An 18,034-nucleotide genomic window follows, 5' to 3' on the forward strand; every position below is an offset into this window, starting at 1 on the left:
AGGAGAGAAGTAAGAATAAACAGCCACGAAAGATAGCGGTTGAGGGCGTTATAAAAAAAACGTGGGGAAAGATGTGATGGATTGAAAAGAAGGGGAAGGGCTGTTTCAAGTGAGACGAGATAGCGTTAAGGTGGGGGGAGGCTAGGGGGGAGAGGATGAGGGTGGGGGACACTGAGAAAGCGACACACCTTCCGGGCTTATTTACACGTACTAGCTGCCAGTATGACAGGTAATTTGGGCAAATTCTCCACAGAGCCTGCAGCAGACGGCGGGGGGATAAAGAGGAAAGGAGAGAGCAATAAGGGAGAAAAAAGGGAAGGGGAGAGAAGCAAAGAGGGGGACGTGCGCAGACTACCTGACACGGCCTGAGTTAGGTCTGAGAGCGAGACACCAAATGGGTTTCCAGATTCCAATCAGAGGAGAGGGGTGGGATAGGGGGTGGGGGAGGAGAGATGGAGAAGGAGGCGGGTGAAACAGGGGCGGAAGTCATCCCGCTGACAGAGTTTGATCATTTTATTTATCTGCAGCAGGGAAGAGATATCAAAAGCACTTTTTAATTCAATTTCTCTTTTCCTGTTGAGACTGAAAGATCAAGCAGAAGGCAGGAACGGATGAGGCAAAAGAAAAGAGAGGGGGAGAAAATACATATCTGATTTATTCACTTGTTTGTCTCTTGTCACTTGTGTGTGTGTGTGTGTGTGTGTGTGTGTGTGTGTGTGTGTGTGTGTGTGTGTGTGTGTGTGTGTGTGTGTGTGTGTGTGTGTGTGTGTGTGTGGGCAGGTGTGCATTCCTCTCAGTACACTTCACGTACGGCAAAGCAAGCCTGTTAGACTGTATTTATAGAAAGCTCTTGTACTTGTTCAGCGCGTGGCTGTCTGTCAGTGCTCAGAGCCAATTAGAAAACACTTGTTAATGGAACAAGCGCTCCCCTTCCCGCTCCGTGTGTGAGCGAGGGGGGAGATTACTTTATTATCCTTCGCAGTGACAGCAATGGAGGTATGGGTGACAGAAACAGAGATAGCGATGAAGGGGATAATGAGGTGTTTGTTCCTGTGGGTAGAGGTCCCCTCAGGTGCTGGGGTGGGAACACATTGCACTGGACCCTCCGCTTGCTTCCACTTCCCGCGGTGACACATGCTTTATACAGTAGGGGGAGGAGTGCTTACCCGGTGTTGACCTCCTGCACTCAAAGCCTCTGGCATCACAGAAGTGACTCGTGCTTTTCTGTCATACGCATTTTACACGCGACGCAGCCATCATCGCATGCTGCACACATATATGATTACTCCTGTGTGCAACACAACCGCAACCCTCTTGACATACCTCTTGATTTTTAGATTCACACTGAGACTAGACCTGGTTATCAAACATGTTCTACCTTTTCAATTCAAGCACCCGTACCCCTGTTACGCACCATCTGCACCCCAAACTGCGCCTGGTGCTAGACAGCAATCTCACAGTTTATGACACAGTGAGATGGGAAGAGCAACAGAAGTCCAGCACATAAAAATGAAGCGATGGGGGCAAATTCAATGAAAAATAAATGGGGAGCAGATGGGTTGAGAGAGGAACCCCCAAAGGATGAGAAAGAGACTCCTCAAGAGAAACTGAGAGAGAAAAACAAGGACACAGGTTAAAGGAAGACAGGTAGATGGAAGTGTGAGCTGGACTTGGAGTAAAAAACAAGCCAAGACAGATGTCAACATCTGGTGGGGGGGGGGGGGCTGCAGACTCCACAGGAGAGCGACTGGTCAGGGTGGAGGGAGGGCTTAGGGGGTGTTCGGATGAAGAATGAGTGCATTGAAACATAATCAAAGACAGCGAGAGAAGGGATTACCTCCTGTGCTTCAGTGGAGTATGTAATTGTGGTAAAAAATAAAAACACAGTGACTCGCGGGGACAACAAAACACTATTGTGCTGCACAGAGCCGAGTGTGATGCTGGGAATTAGCAACAATGATAAAGACGGAGATAAAAGTGAGAAGATGGGGAGGAAAGATCTGGCTGATTATCAGTGTGATGATAACAGTGCTGGTGGTTATCATAATGAAGGTGGTGAGGATCAAACGTGGTATGTCTTGATGATATGACAAAAAAAGATGACTTGATTAAAATTGCTACTGATGCCAGTGATGATAGTGGTATTTTGTTGGCACAATTTTAATCACAGAGATTCCAGATTTTACATAAAATACCATAATCCAGTATAGCAGGAAGGCGGTTTTGCCTCATGAATATTCAACCAACAATATGACCTTGGGGTATAAACACGGGTGTCACTCATGTGCTTTTATTTTAAATCTAGTATGACTGCCTACACTAAAAATTCAATTAGTGGCACAGCCATGTTACACATACAGAAACAAATCAAGTATTTCCAAAAAACGTATTTCCCACAGTCGGTGAAGGTCTGACCCGAACTCTTGTCACGCATACTGATGAGCTGTCCACTATCAAGCCCCAGGGCGAGGTAACCAGCATCAATGAAGACCAGCAAAGGTGGGGGGAAAAAATTGAAAAAGGCAACATGGAAAAATAATTTCACGTTTATTAAAAAGTTCTGCCTTTCCCAAGGGCAAAACAAATGTTAAATGTTCAAGGTAATGCCATCTAGTGGTCTGATCAAAGACACAATGAGTAACAGAGTGCATTACAGGCTGATTAGAAGAGGGATTTCTACTCGGGTCCCTTGGTATTACTGGAGGCTTGTTCCATTGTGTTTAATGGATTGGGGATATCGAGTGTTATGAGTTGGGAGGATCACATGTCTGTTAACGTCTGAGTTGTGTTGCATATTTTGTTGTCCTCCTCATACATGCAGGAAATCTAATTCTACTGCGGGCAACCATGTTTTCATAAACTGCAGCCACACCAGTGTAGGTTTGAGGACGACTTGGAACTAATATCCTTTAAACATAATATACAACCTTACAGCTCAGAGTGCAATATAAGCAATGTATTTAGAAGTACCTTGGTAAGACACCCAGTCACAGATAAGTCATCGTTCTTTTATATACTTTGCAAAGCACATTGTATTGCATCGTGTTGTATTCATTGTGAAACATTTTGCATTACTTCTATACTACCCTTGAACCAGCAGGATTACAAAAAGATGAGCTATGACATTTGTTTGTATAATTTAAATGTCAACATTTCCATAGCACAGGTTTCAAATACACATGTACCAATCTGATATTGTCTTGCTTCCTCTAACTGGAAGCTCTGTAAGGTGAGTGCCGTACGTGGATCAGCAAAGCTTTGATTAACTGATCTTCACTCTGACCCCAATCTCAGAAAGGCAGAGATATGGCCTTACTCTGCGTTGCTTTACACAGGTAATGTATGGCAAGGTCATCCGTCAACCCTGTGTAATTAACTAGGTGGTTGGAAAATGCGCCTTTAGGATACCATTAACCCCTGCTAGCCTAACAAGCCTGTGCAAACACAGACTAAATACATCAGCAAACACACATCTGTGAATAGAGTGAGTGGGAGAGCAGAGGAAAATCTATTTCATGAATATTGGATTTCATTATGAGGGTGAAGAAACAGCTTTGCTGTGGATCATTCTTTAATGACCCAAAGTCCATATGCATGAATCTTTTAGTAGTGGCTGTCGGTTTGATATCAGGGTATATGCAGCAATCCTGACGTCCCATTTAATACCTTTTAAGACATTTTTTAAGACCACTTCGAGTTTTAACCAGATCCATTGGCGACACACTTTACCTCACATTTACTATATACACTATTGATTGTCCTTCCTCCTTATTTCCCAACTATTTGGACGCAAACTTTCATTTCCCCAGAACGATGTTGTTTAACAACCGGCATAAACTGACCTTCGCGCGCTATCAAGCAGTGAGCGTGCGATGTCCTGTTCAGATGACGTCCAATCCAACGGGATGCCATAAATAAACTACACAGAATCACACTACACACCTACGCAACATAGGCGGATTTTGCGGGGGGGCAGGGGGGACATTGCCCCCCCCTAGTGTCTGAAATATGTTACAGCATTACTACGTCGAAAAGTGTTCCAATACAAATATTTTGTATATCAATATTTTAATAAGGTAGGACACTGGTTAATAATATTGTAGCGTGTTCAAGTAACCAAGGGATATAGTAGTTATCAAATAAGTATACGATGTGCACAGATATGATCAGTTTTACAGTTATGTAATGCACTGTTGTTGGGGGGAGAGACCGCCCCTTCCATATGAGTGTGTGTGTACGGCAGCATGAGGCGTGCATGACGGGACGAGTTGTGTTCGTATGTGGAAAAGTCATACTCAGTGCGGTGAGCGCTGGCTTTATTGCTACTGTATCCGTAGCACCCCACGCAATAGTTGGGGCTGTGTACTGACCTCAGTAAAAAAGGTTTGCCCCCCCAAGCGCAAATGTCAAACTCCGCCTATGCTACGCAACGATTACATTCAGCCACACTGTAGAACACAACCTCTTTGGACAATTTATATACTTATTGAAAACAAGCTACAAAATGTAATTCCTTGGAAGATGCCGTTTAATACTTTTTAATAGTCTTAATTTTCGCTAAATTGATTCATCAACTTTTAATACTTTTTAAGACCCCGCAGACACCCTGGATATGGAGAAGAAATGGGAAGGCAAAAAAGCGCATGGGTAAAGCTGTTCTCCCATTAGGTTTAAACAGACCATGAGGATTGAGCACCTGTGTCATGGACTCAGACCATTTTTGGACAGGTGGGTCATCCTGTTGCAGAAACAGAAAGAGTCCAAGTGGGGATTCAAATCTAAGGATTAAACTCTTATTTTTGGAAACAAGACTTACTTTGGAGACTTGTTTTTAGATGATTGAGGAGGGTCTTATGTCTTTGTTTAGGTTTTTTTTTCAATATGAGAGAAGTAGCTTGCATCTGAGAGCCTCTCCTTCCCTCCAAACTGATCCTCACTAATTGGTCAAGAGGTCAGACTCCACTTTACTCCTCTCCTCTCTTTTCTCGAGCCATTAGACTCCACCACACTTCAGTTTGGGTTGTCGCTAGTCATTTTCATTTTATGAGCATGTGACATGTCTGACCGAGATGTTTTTTGTGTCTTATTTTGGAAGCGGAGGCTGTCATATTCAATACACTTAGTCATAAAATATATTTATTTTAATTTTAACACCTTCTCCTTCAGTCAATCAGTGACTCAGAGGTGATTGACATTAGGATGAGTAGCTTCAAAGAACGCTGGTGAGAAATAAAGCTAACACGGCAGGGAACATGATGTTAGCTAACATCAGTGCATGCTGCTGCTGAGTTTGTTTGTCACCTTTTAGTTGTTCAAAATCAGGTTTTTGTGTTTATATCTGAGCACATCTGTATTCAAAGATACAACCCAGAGCATCTGAAAAGAGACTGTTAGATCAAAAGGCAAGATTGTGCAAAAGATCAAAAGCTTAAAGCCAACACGAACATATTAAACATAGCATTAATCACTTGTAATTAATACCACATGCTTTATTCATTATTTATCTGCAGGTTGAGGGAAAGCAAGTGTTCTCGATTATAAACCTGTTTAATATCAGCATGCGCCAGCCGAAGACGCAGGTGGAATAACACAGGCATGAAATGAATGTTGCAACCAACCTGGCAGAGCTAATAAATAAAACAACCAACCACAGCCCTCTTTATGTTGTGCTTCCAAGTAAACCAACTCTATCTGACTCATCCATCCTTTGTGCAAAGTACAGTCCATGCCAAGAGTGGCCTTACCCTTTCCAGCATCGCCAATGTCCTCCTAATGCAGAATTGTTAACCTTCACTTCCTTACCAAGCCATTACAGATGCTCAACTTCCCTCAAACAGGATTCATCAATTCTCCAGAATCTGTTCAAGGGCACTCTAACCTCAGCAGTTTGTTCCCCATGTCTCCCTTTGAAATAATATACACTTATTATTTATTCTGTTTTTGAAATGGCAAATTCCCCTTGTTCTACAGTATGGTTATACTCACTGCTAAGTAACTATTGTCTATATACTGTATAGAAAGTGTTGACAATGTGTGGTCTCCAACTCATATGCATCCTTCACTGGCTTACTATCAGCAATAATAAAATCTGTTCGAAGGAGTGCCAAGCCTGAATCACAGCAACAAGGGATCGTACCGTACCTGTGTCTTTGAAATGGTTGGCATGACTTTTTCCTCTGTGCCACGCTAGCAGCCCTCAAGTGGTATAATCAAGTTGGAAAAATAATCATTACCCAGAACGAAATGCCATTCTTGCAATCATATGCTTACAAAGAATCCATGAAAATATACATTTGACTAGTTGTTAACAAAATGTATGACATAAAAAGGAGACATCTAAGAAATCATCTTCAAATCTAACTTTTAATTTGCAAAGCTAATTCCTGTGTTTTTTTAAAGGACAGTCTCCATCGTCATTGCTGTTTTTGTATGCGAGTGATGTAAGACTTGGAAATAATTCAAGTTACTGCATGCCAACCTTTGGATGGAATTGGACCATGATAAATTGTTCATATGTTCTGATTTACAAAATGTGTTTTTTGAAAATCAAAACAACAATGACATAAATGTGCCAAATTAAGTCCTACATATATATAGATATGGGAAGAAATATTGCAAAAATAATTGTAGTTTTGAAACAGCTAGATTGCCCTGCCCTAGAGTGATTTGAGCTTCATGTATTTTATTCACCAACACCTGCTGTGATATACTATATACATGATACACTGGCATGATTCAAGTTATCCATATCATTGCAATTATCTTCCAGAGGGAGAACGTTACAGCGGGCAGCTCAGCGGACTGGGGGAACATCTTTAATTACTTATTAGTGGTGAAGATGTGGTGTTCCCTATTTAATAAGGCCATACCCAGACCGCTGACAAGTCTGATTTTAATTGTATTACATATGTCCATGTCCCTGCTGGCTTGAAGTTACCCCAGAAAAAGAAAACAGATGGCCTTAGGTTGAGAGAGCGCTTGTGTCTTTAAGTGTGAGCTGAAAGCAGGAAGTGGTAGTAACGGGTGAGTGGGCACAGTCAGATGGCCAGGGGGTCCCCGGGGCTGAGCACCAAAGCATCATTTATACAACACAAACTGGCTGGGTTTTACATTATGATAAATATGGCTCTACTCTAATGCAATTATATCCACTTCTATGTTTGACTGATTCATTACTGTCCTCTGAATTGAAATATTGCAGTTTCCAAGGCACGCATTTCAAAGACTTTTGCACTTTACTGTACGGCTTGACAACTTGTGGTGCGTCTTCTTTGCGTTCAGCCCTGACAGTCCACTTCAAGTCCCTGCTTTAAGAAATCAAATTATTACCTCACATCAAACTGCACTGTCCAAATGGGATCAAAGGACTTCTATATACTTAAGGATACAGACCTTGCTGTAATGTAGAGAGAAGAAAACCAGTATTAAAAGACACGTTCACTATTTAGTTTCTTATTCAGAAGATGATAATAAACATATTTTCCCAGGTGCATTATATTCAGCACTTTGAAAATGTAAGATGCATAACATCCTTTAATCAAGTGCTATCCATTACAAATGTAATGTCCTTGCTCTAAGTGCTTGAAGGTATTAAACCTGAAGGCTGGTCTTCCCTTACCATCATAACGCTTCACATTAATTTACCACACAAAACCAGTCCAGTAAAAAATGTAATTAAAGGAAAATCAATCACGCCAGCAGAAACATTTCAACATTTTGGGATTTTTAAATCCTCTGTAGGGCGGAATTGAGATGCAGTTCTTTGCTCAAACTTTTTTGCACACTGTAATCGATCGGCTGCTATCTCTCTTTTCTATTTCCCGTCAAAAAAATGAAATACAAATCTTAATAGAACCCGAATGTCAATAAGACTTGATCATGATGGATTCAAGAGAGGGTCAATCAAGCCGGGCTGATTGAGAAAACACCTGCCCTGCATTTGTCATGTCTGATTTTGCTGCCTCCCTGCAGCACACAAATCAATTCTGATTACAGCTGTCAGACCCCGAATAACAAACAAAGGTAACTGCAGGTTTGATAAAGCAGATATTTACGATAAATAAGTCAACATGAGGCTTAAAAACAAATGATGAATTGGGTAATTTATCTTCAATGCTTTAGTTAATATCTGATTTTAATCTTTAATACTGTGGTTTTTGCTCTGACATCAGCCAGATTATATGTTGTTGTTTTGCTCAAACTCTTTCTCTTTTTTTTATTGTGGACCTACTTATATGTTACTTTGTATTGGTGGCCTCTCATCGCATCATATCTCATGTATATGCCTAGTTTTGTTATTTATAGTACTGTTTAAATGCATCTCCCTCACTGTATCTTCTAGTCGATCGCAGCATAAGGGGCTGTAAAACAATTTCAACGGATGATAAATCAACAAATCCATTTATTTAATGTCAACAATTCCCATATGTCTCAGAGTGCAGCCATTGTTGTCAGGTATAGATATTGACTTGTCAGCAAAAATATGTTGTATTAGAGTACTGTTGCCCAACATTAAGCAGCTAATTGCCCTTTTCTGACACCTTCATTATTCCTTAATGGGACTGGAGGTCTGCTGGCCAGATAAAGGTCACATCGATACAGTCAGTACCCGCTGACGTGGAGAGAGACTGATGTTTTGCTGCTGTGACAAAATGATTTCACAAAGTCATTTCAAAAGATTGCGTTGTTTTATGGGCACAACCCATGGAGTACTACCATTTGATCAGTGCTTTAAAAAATACCATTAACCCAGAACACTCTTCATTTACATGCGCTCTATTACTGGAATGACTGCTGCAGGAAGGAGAGAACAGCAACTCAACAAGGACAGAATGATGAGGAAATGTAATTGGACATTTTACTTTTATCTCTGGAATGATATAATGCATATTAATTAATCAAATTTGGCCAAATAGCATCAATTTCTGGTGCTGCTCTAACACAAGAGGAAAGAAAAAAGGAACTGTGAAATGTGTTTTTAAAGCAAACCACAGCCTTGAATACACTAAAGAAAAATATGTTTTAAGATGAAATTGGAAGTCACCCCAAGAATTATATTAGCACTATTCATCCACATCACTCAATGGATAAAGGGATGCAACGTGATTGAAACAAATTGTAAAAGCACACCATATCCTTGAAATGTTTTTAAATAGTGTTGCAAGCCGAATTCTGTGCTCACAACTGCACACATGCAGGTCCAAGCACTAATGGCATTCCACTCACTGCATTAAGAAAATATCTGGGAAGTAAAGCCCTGGCTTTTAGCGCTATCCAAATATAGTAACACAATAACACAGAAGCGTCTTTTCCCAAACCCAATTAATCGCCTATTGCAGCACAAATGTTTGATGAAATCTCCCCTAATAACCAATTATCACAACAGCCTCACAATATCATAAATATGTTTTGTGCCAAAAACCATTCCTGTGATCTCTTACTTTATAATGCGTGCAGCCATTTTAAACACCTGATACCCAAAGGAAAAGAATCAAAGCCACAGTGGAACATTTCCTGTAAGTCCATTTACGTGCTGTCACAGCCAAATCCTTGGTGAAATTCTGCTTAACTGAGTCTTACTGTCAGTACGTCGTGCTAACATGGACATTTTCTTATAAGAAAATCCCACCGGCAACTTTCCAGCTGAAGCAATGTGTTGGGATTAAATGACAGGAGAATTTTGTAGCATACCTTTTTAATCGCAGCATAAGCTAAAAGAGTAGGCCCCGACTTCGCCAAGCAATGACTACTTCTGGGCATCGGCTTTGGTTTGTTTATCTAATTATGTAGCTTTCCAAGTCACAACAGAAACATGTAATGTTAGTATTTGATTGCTATGTGTGCTGACAATTTAAAGAGAGTCTAAATATAATATTTTATATAACCAGTGGATTCCTGACAAGCTCGCAACTACTCATTATGATGTGGGCCCACAGCATGAGCGTCTTATTAGAGGTGTACTGCCTCGCTGAAATGACTCCCTAACCAGTGGCGTATCACATTAGCACCAGCTTCTTAACGCCGCAATATCACACAACAAGTGACCCCGAAACAATTTGAAAACTCCCACTCACAACAATATCACCGAATCACAGTTTTCATTGGCAAGATAAACCTGCCATGTTTTTTATTCCAACTAATCATCTGCCTGCGGAATCAATCCATCTCGATCACTGCCTGTTGCGGGTCTTTGAATCCCCCCTCCCCCTCCGCCCCCTCCTCCCTCACACCATCTGTCTCTTCCCTCGCTTCCTCCCAGCAGCCCTCCTTCAATCATTTTTTCATAACTCCTCAATCTCTCCAGCCTGTCCACCCTCATACGCTCTCTCTGTCTTTCCCCCCCACTGCTTTTCACTCCCTTCATTAAACATATATACCCCACCATGCACACAGCATGTCATATGTGACATGTGTGTGCACATTTCACAGCAATGTGAGAACATGTAAGCTAATGATTGAAGCAAGGTGGCATTGACACGGGCCACGCCTGAAGCAGCAACAAGTCTGAGCTGCTGACCAGTTCATTATCATTGAGAACTGCGTGCTGCACAAACTACACACCCACACGGCTGGTCGCTAACTCCTGACAGGAATTAAAATGATGTGAGAGTCAGGAAGAGAGGGAGAGATTCTTAGAGTCGCTATTATGTAGTGCCAAAGTCCAGGGACCCGGCCTCTCATATGCTTTTTTTTGTTCCCATAGGAGACAATGCTGGTATGTGGGGCTCGTTAGCACACCCTGTGTCGCTTCTCCACCCCTCACTCATGCCTTCGCTCTCTGTCTATTAAAGTCCGGGACACAATTATCCCCATTCTCTGCCTCTCTCTTTCAGCCTCATCTTTCTCGCCCACTGTGAATGAGAGTCTGGAACACAATTACCCCTGTTCTCTTTCTCCTTTTCCTGCACTTTATCCATCCCTCTATCCCTCTCCACCCCTTATGGCTTCAGGAGAAGTCTGTGAAGTGAGCAGCTGCTAAAATATTTATTGATCTGTTTTCCACAATTTTATTTATTTCCCTCTCTCCCTTCTTGCCCTGCTTTCCCCTTCTGAACAGACACCGCAACATCTCCGGCACCTTTACATGTCAGAGGCGTTGGAGGGGATGAACATTCACAACACAAAACCATTATTCATCATTTGTTTCGCCCAGGAGTTTTACCTGTGTAAACAAAAGAAGAGACGCGAGGAAAATGTGAAGGCATATGTGAGAACAACAGCATCAGCTACAGCTAGAACAGATGTGGCGCAGATTGAGCCGTGAGACAGGTGGATTGTTTGCTATATTTTGATGTTGGTGCCGGCTTCAGGGTTTGTTGATATGAAACACCAAGGTGCTGCTCTTTTTTTTCACAGCGCTAAGGAAGTTGTACACAACTGCAGGCTATTGAAGTAGTAGTAGTCATGGCAACAATGCCCTGAGCAATTATAATTACAACAGTAACAGGGTTAGTACTGGACTAAATGGATTCGCTGATGGATCTGACGTTATCACTGAGTAATTAAAGGGCTTCCATGCTATCGGATGTCCCCGTGGTAAATATCAGCGCAGTTAACCGGGAGTTTTGAGGTTACTCTAACGGCGAGCCATTCAGCAGTCGTTTGAAACTAATGTTTTTCTCCAGCCTTCTGCTGTAGCACATGATTAAACTTCCACACACACATGCACACAAGGGAAGGATCACACATATAAACACTACACACACTGAGGCACAAAAAACCCACACAAAAGCTAAGTTCCATCACCAGGCATGGCCTGCATTAGTGCTTAAGCCTTTTCCATTGATTTGCCGGCGAGCTTCTTGTCTTTTGGTAATGAGGACAGGGAGAGAAGCAGGACCCTCGTCCCTCCCGGCTCCCCTAGGACGAACCGCCTGCACTAATCTGAATTGTGTTTCCAATGATGCTAACTCCCTGGCACAAAAAAAGACTAGAAGGAAGAGGAATAGAGAGAGAAAAAGCACACGACATTCTCTCCCCCTCTAACAGCATTCATTCTCTTAAACATCTGCACATCAACCAAACAAAAACACATCTCTGTTTCTCCCCACAGATAGCTCATTCTGCAGTGTGGACTGAAGCCTTGAGAATCAAAGGGAAGAGATGTGCAGCTTGCTGAGACTCAATTTGATTTTCTCTATATGAACGCAATTGAAAAGAGATCAATAAGAGTTATTAATATCCATGCTGATGTGAGTGTATATATAAATACGTCCAATTGTCTCCCTCCATTGGCTTTCCATTGATTTACCGCTCGCACCTTTATAGGGGGAATTGTTGGAATTTATCTTCCAAGTGGCCAATATACAGGAGCTATTCTAAAGTGTATGCATGCATACGCTTATTTCTGTGTGTGTGTGTGTGTGTGTGTGTGTGTGTGTGTGTGTGTGTGTGTGTGTGTGTGTGTGTGTGTGTGTGTGTGTGTGTGTGTGTGTGTGTGTGTGTGTGTGTGCCTACGTGGGCGATGGTTGATGTGAGACTCGAGTCACCACTCATATCTGCTTCTACAGCCACTCTGCTCCCTCTTGAATGATCCACCCTCTGCACTAAATAAAACATAGTCTTTTTACATTTGTTACAGTGAGAACACACAGCCAACGCATGTCTTTGGGACTGGGACATGGGGAGGACGAGGGGAGGATGTAACGAAGCAAATTACTACAGCAATTAAACACAGTAACTACCTGTCCCGAGCTGAGAGCTGTACCAGTTCCTTTCCATTACACTGAACTCCATATATTATAACTGTAATTATAATTGCCAACAAGCCATACTGTAATCATTATTTATGGCACGACACTATGCGTAATTGCCAACTCCCCAAACCAATATGAGAGGCTCAGCTGAAGTGTTTATCAGAATTGACAGGTGTAATCTCAAGGGCAGCGAGGTGGTGGCGTGCCTGCATCGGCTAACCATCCTCGAAGGATTTGAACCTGTGACCTCTCAGTCCCCGGTCTGGCCAGATACTGCTAACTCTATAGATGCAGAGTTCAGCTTCAGCCTGGCAGGTCAAGGGGTCACCAGCTCAGGGGTTATTCATCTCTGTCTAACCTGTAATTGGAAATGCTGCAAAACCCACAGTATGAGGGCACTAATGAATTAAACTCAACATTCCATCTGTTTGCGTCTTGTAGTATTGCCACTGATATCTGCCAGCCCTTAAATTAATAGTTTACTCCTACCTTCAGGATGGAGATATAGATTACTCAGAGCCAGGTGCAATAGATTGAAATTTTCTTTTTTGGAGCTCACTTATTTTGCAACCTTTGTAGTTAACAAAAAGACCCAGATTGTACAGTTTTCTTATTGTTTTGTTAACTAAAATGGAATCTTTACTTCCAGCAATGTATTTTTATTGTGTTACTCTTTGTAAATCATATTTCCTCTTTTTAATCTATTTTACTGATGGATAAGTCTGCTCTGGTGTGTCTGTTTATCCATGCTGCAAGCCAAATGCTGGGAAATAAAGAGTGAAAGGGACTGGTTTTTGTTTACAGGATCCTGAAATTCAATGAGAATAATGTCATTGTTGGTTCGGTATGACATCTTAGTCATTTAAATTAGTTAATTGAAGTTATTTTACTAAGTAGGTTGTTTTTGACTTTCAAGAACTACATTTTTCTACTACTTTTATAATAGAAAACGTCAAGTTCTCACTCTAATGCCATTCACCATAACATAATTTCCCTACTTTACTATACCCAACAACACTGGAATATAGGAAATAACATTAATCTCAGAACTCTTCATCAGTATGCCATGGTTTATTCAGCCAGCGGTATCAGGTTGATAATGTTTCCATACAACACCACTTATTTTCCATCAGAACCTGACTTTGCAGTCCTAGTTCAAAACACAGCTAGCTTTTCTTGTAGTGCTATCTTGGATGTGCAAGACATAGATTCAGAGGAAAGTCTTGAATGCGCAGCAGCACAGGCCACCACAGAGCAGCAAGAGAAATAGAAAAAGTGAAACCCAAGGGAGAAACATTCAGACCACAGACCCACTCCAGACTGGATAAACCTCCAACCCTTGTCCCTCAGGCTCTTGAGGCAAAATCCAGGCCCTCTCACTCCAACACTTGCAGATAAATTAAACCTGCCAAAATGGCAAAGCATTTGTAAGCCAAACATGGGAAACAACAGCACACAGAAACCATGGATTTCAAAGGGAGGGAGAAAAAGCAGAGTCCCCTCCAGAATAGGAGCGCAAGGCATCTGTTGATGCTGGCATCTCCTTTCTCTTCATCTCCAAGCCAAGACTGGTGATCCAGCCGAGTGTGTGTATCTGTGTGTGTGAGGGGGTAAGGGCGAAAGAGAGTGGCTACGTGCTAACATGTGCAATGTGCATTGACCCCACTTGGCCCCCATATGTTGCTAAAACAAGAAGGATGGCAGGCTACAATATGACCCCACCTGTTTTCCCCTGTGTTCCTGCCTTGTACACTTCCTCTTAGAAGAACCTCCATCACAGCAGCGCATGTTGGTGGGAAGACCCATCTGTTAGACTGTTTGAACATGAGTGACATACAAGTAGTTTACACAGTTGCTTTTTTCGTGAATATGCCGTGAATGGATATCTGTAAGGCAGAAATCAGTTTCTTTAATATCTAAATGTAGCGTTGATATAGTATCCTTTGATATACAACCTTAAACGTCCTCTGCTGTGACCTATGTAGCCCTGTTAGCAGAAGCAATTTCTCCTGTCATCTTCACTTCTCACCGAATCAATGACAGCATTATTCTTATTATCCAATCATGCAGGTTTCTGTCATAACAGATATCCTTTGAGCAGAGGGTAAATTGTTTAATTTCATGTGGAGGTGTGTGTGTACACGCACTCCCAGTCTTAACGTTTAATCAGCCTCACGGTGTCTCGTCTCGTAGGTAAAGAAGGTTTTTGATTAATTACAGACAGCTTCTGTGCCGGAAATGCACAGATATTCTGCTGTATTTTAGAGTTTCCTGGAAAATGTAAGAGAAAGAAAAAGGAGAATAACTGTGGAGGGGAAAAGCGTGACAGTATCTCATGAACTGGTTTGTACACTCGCACACCAAGCCAGCAGGAAACCTTGAATAGCCTAATTCTGTTTGGCAGCAAAAGAAAAATCCCTTTTTCAACCTGGTTGTGAGTGTACAGGTCTGAAAGACATTTTGCTTTGTGTTCCTGGAGGGTATGAGAGATACAATTGGGCTCCCTCTTAATAATTATTTGTTGTGCATAATGTGAAGTTGCGTGATTATCACTGTCAAGAGGGAAAAACATGTTCAGGGGATAAAATAATGGGATTTTGTGTTTTTTGTCATTTACCGAGCATGAATAACACACACAATTTTCTTCACAATGGTGGTAGACCCTTAAAGCAACCACTTACCACACTGTCCTGACTCTTAGAGGCACAGATACAAAGGATAATTTCACTGCAGCATGATTTATCAAGCAGTGGACAGTGCCTGTTTAACAGTCATGTACTTCCTTTATAACGCATGCTTTTTACCTTAAAAGATGGACGTGTTATGGACTTACAGCAGGAGGGATCCCACTCCAATTTGATTCACATGTGCCAATAACCAATCATTCCTCAACTGCTGCTTAATGATTGGTCACACCTTCACATTACAAAAACCCACAGGTTACAAATGCAGAGGGCTGAAAGCTGAAATGAGACTCAGTGTGGTTGTAGGGTTGGTTTGTGCGCTGCTGGAGTGTGTGTGTGTGTGTGTGTGTGTGTGTGTGTGTGTGTGTGTGTGTGTGTGTGTGTGTGTGTGTGTGTGTGTGTGTGTGTGTGTGTGTGTGTGTGTGTGTGTCCTGCAGGGCTGCCCGTGACCAACCGTGCCCGTGACCAACCGTGACCAGCTGGGCTCCCCTGCCCACAAGGAGCTCAGGAGCAGGAGGCTACAAACCGTCTGCATCTGCACGTTGTTAACCTCACATCTTATTGCACTGACACATCAATTATTGTTATTAACGGCAGGAGTAATTTATTTATATACTGATTTCCCACAGGATGAAGGCAGGTGTAATTGAGCCAGGTGTGTGTATTTGTGTAGCCTATGTGTTCATGCTAGATAGGCAAAAGGAAATTAGAAAACATGATGAGAATGGCGTGCACAACTAATATATGGTGGGACATCCCAAAGCATGGAGAGGAAATTAGAGGAGGAAATGATGAACAAAATAATGCGGGTGGGTTTTAAGTATTCCCTGGTCAGTAATCCCTGAAGACAACAACAACACAACTCTGTTTGTGTCATACATAATGAAGCAGTTTAAAAGGAGATCTTCTCTGGAGCAAGTTATCTAGATGTTGTAAAAGAGAAGATCAATGAAGAGCGTTTGTCTCCTTTGCTATGCTGTAGGGGAGATGTTTTAAGGCAGGGATAAAAGAGAAGAATTCAGGCTTCACTACCCAGTGCATGTTTGACCCCCTTAGACCCCCCTCCCCCCAACTGTCCATATTTTCCATGTATCTCTCTCTGTCTCTCGACCTTGGTTTTGAAGAGAGAGCACACAACACTGTCTTTCCCTCCTGAGTCTCTCTGCATTGCTTCTACCCATACTTACATTAAGCCCACCACCAACATCCCCCCCCCACCTCCCCCTCTATGCACTGGTGGTGCGTCGTGTACGTGGGAAAGCAGTCCCATTCAAGTCACGTAAAGGAATGTTCACTGAGGATGGGGGGTGGGAGTCTATTTTTTCATAGTAAACATCTTAACATGCATCACTCGTTGCTTACACTGAAACCACGAGGTTGGCTTGGAGATGAACCTGGTGCTGTGCGCTCGCTCTCACGCACACACAGACGCATGCACGCACGCACACACAAACACACACACACACACACACACACACACACACACAACATCTCTTTCTCTACATTTCTGTCTATCTCTGCGTGAGCAAATGGAAAACTGAAGCGCAGTGGTACAGCAGACACGCGTGATTCACGGGCAGGTAGAACCCCCCCCCACCCCCCCTTCATCATCATTAGTATTCACCTCCACAACCGTTTTCCGAAAATGAAAGGCGAAGATACATGCGTAGAGGCGCATCAACACAGAAACGTGAGCACATCGCTAAAGTAGCTCGTAAGAACTTACATTTCGACAGCAGCACCAGGATCAAGCCAGCAAACGCGTTCCGCAAGAGAGGGCAGCCCATGATGGAGTTCTGATTGATTTTCTGCTTGTTTTTGCAGCCAAATGCCTTGGTATTCCTCCTTTATGTTGCCGTTGCGGGGAAATCGGTGTAAAAAAACGACCCAGTAATGAATGTCTATTGCAATAGTCCAACGCTTCTACATGTGACTGGACGAAAACAACGGTCTTATCCACTTGACTTTTTCCTTCTGATGACCCGCGTCAGAGATAGAGGCAAAGAGAGCTGTTTGTCTTCTCCTGTGTAGACTCCGACAACCAGAAATGACCAAAGGAGGGGAGAAAAACAAATATCCCACACACTTAGTTTGTCTCTCAGTGCCTTGGAGAAAAATGTTTGAGAAAATGCATGGGGAAAAAAGGTGACATGTAAAGTGTCCAATGAATTGACAGGAATATGTTTTTTGTCAGAGAACAGGATGGGGTCTGTGCGTCCTGACCAGTCGCAAGTCTCCACTTGAGCTTAATTAGCCTGCTCCCGTGTGTCTCTGTTGGTATGCAGCGCGTCTCGTCGCTCCGCACTCAGCGCGTCGCAGGGAGCAGCAGTGAATGCGAGGCGCACAAGAAAGAGCATGATTGACAGTTCAAGGATAGCCCCTTTCTCCCAATCATCGGCCCCAAGGAAGGAGGCGGGATGTACGATTGCACCGATGTCCCGTTTGGGGAGGCTGGCCAAGGAGCCTCAGCGGCCAATCGGAGGCGCGCGATGGGCGGGCAGAGCGCGAGGCGAAGCACGGCGCGGTGATAATGCAATGTGATTTATAGCCAGTTCGGTGTTGCTGCAGTACTCAGAGAAAACAGTCCACAGGGGGACAGGCGGGCATAATAACTAAGGGACAGAGGTGGGGGTGTAGAGGGGGAGTGAGGTTCAG

The 18,034-nt window shown here is 42.8% G+C and overlaps 1 protein-coding gene across 1 annotated transcript in view; it reads right to left on the reverse strand.

The window, feature by feature from the left end:
- Window positions 1-17,687, reverse strand: part of iglon5 (IgLON family member 5) — an 89,111-nt gene extending 71,424 nt beyond the window's left edge. Inside the window, exon 1 of the mRNA XM_010792758.1 lies at window positions 17,106-17,687. Coding sequence (XP_010791060.1) covers window positions 17,106-17,166 — 61 coding nt within the window. The 5' untranslated portion in view covers window positions 17,167-17,687. The remainder of the gene's footprint in view (window positions 1-17,105) is intronic.
- Between the last annotated feature and the right edge of the window lie 347 nt (window positions 17,688-18,034).

The sequence above is a fragment of the Notothenia coriiceps genome, unplaced genomic scaffold (assembly GCF_000735185.1).
Source record: "Notothenia coriiceps isolate Sejong01 unplaced genomic scaffold, NC01 NC01_scaffold00036550, whole genome shotgun sequence".
NCBI classification, from domain to species: domain Eukaryota; kingdom Metazoa; phylum Chordata; class Actinopteri; order Perciformes; family Nototheniidae; genus Notothenia; species Notothenia coriiceps.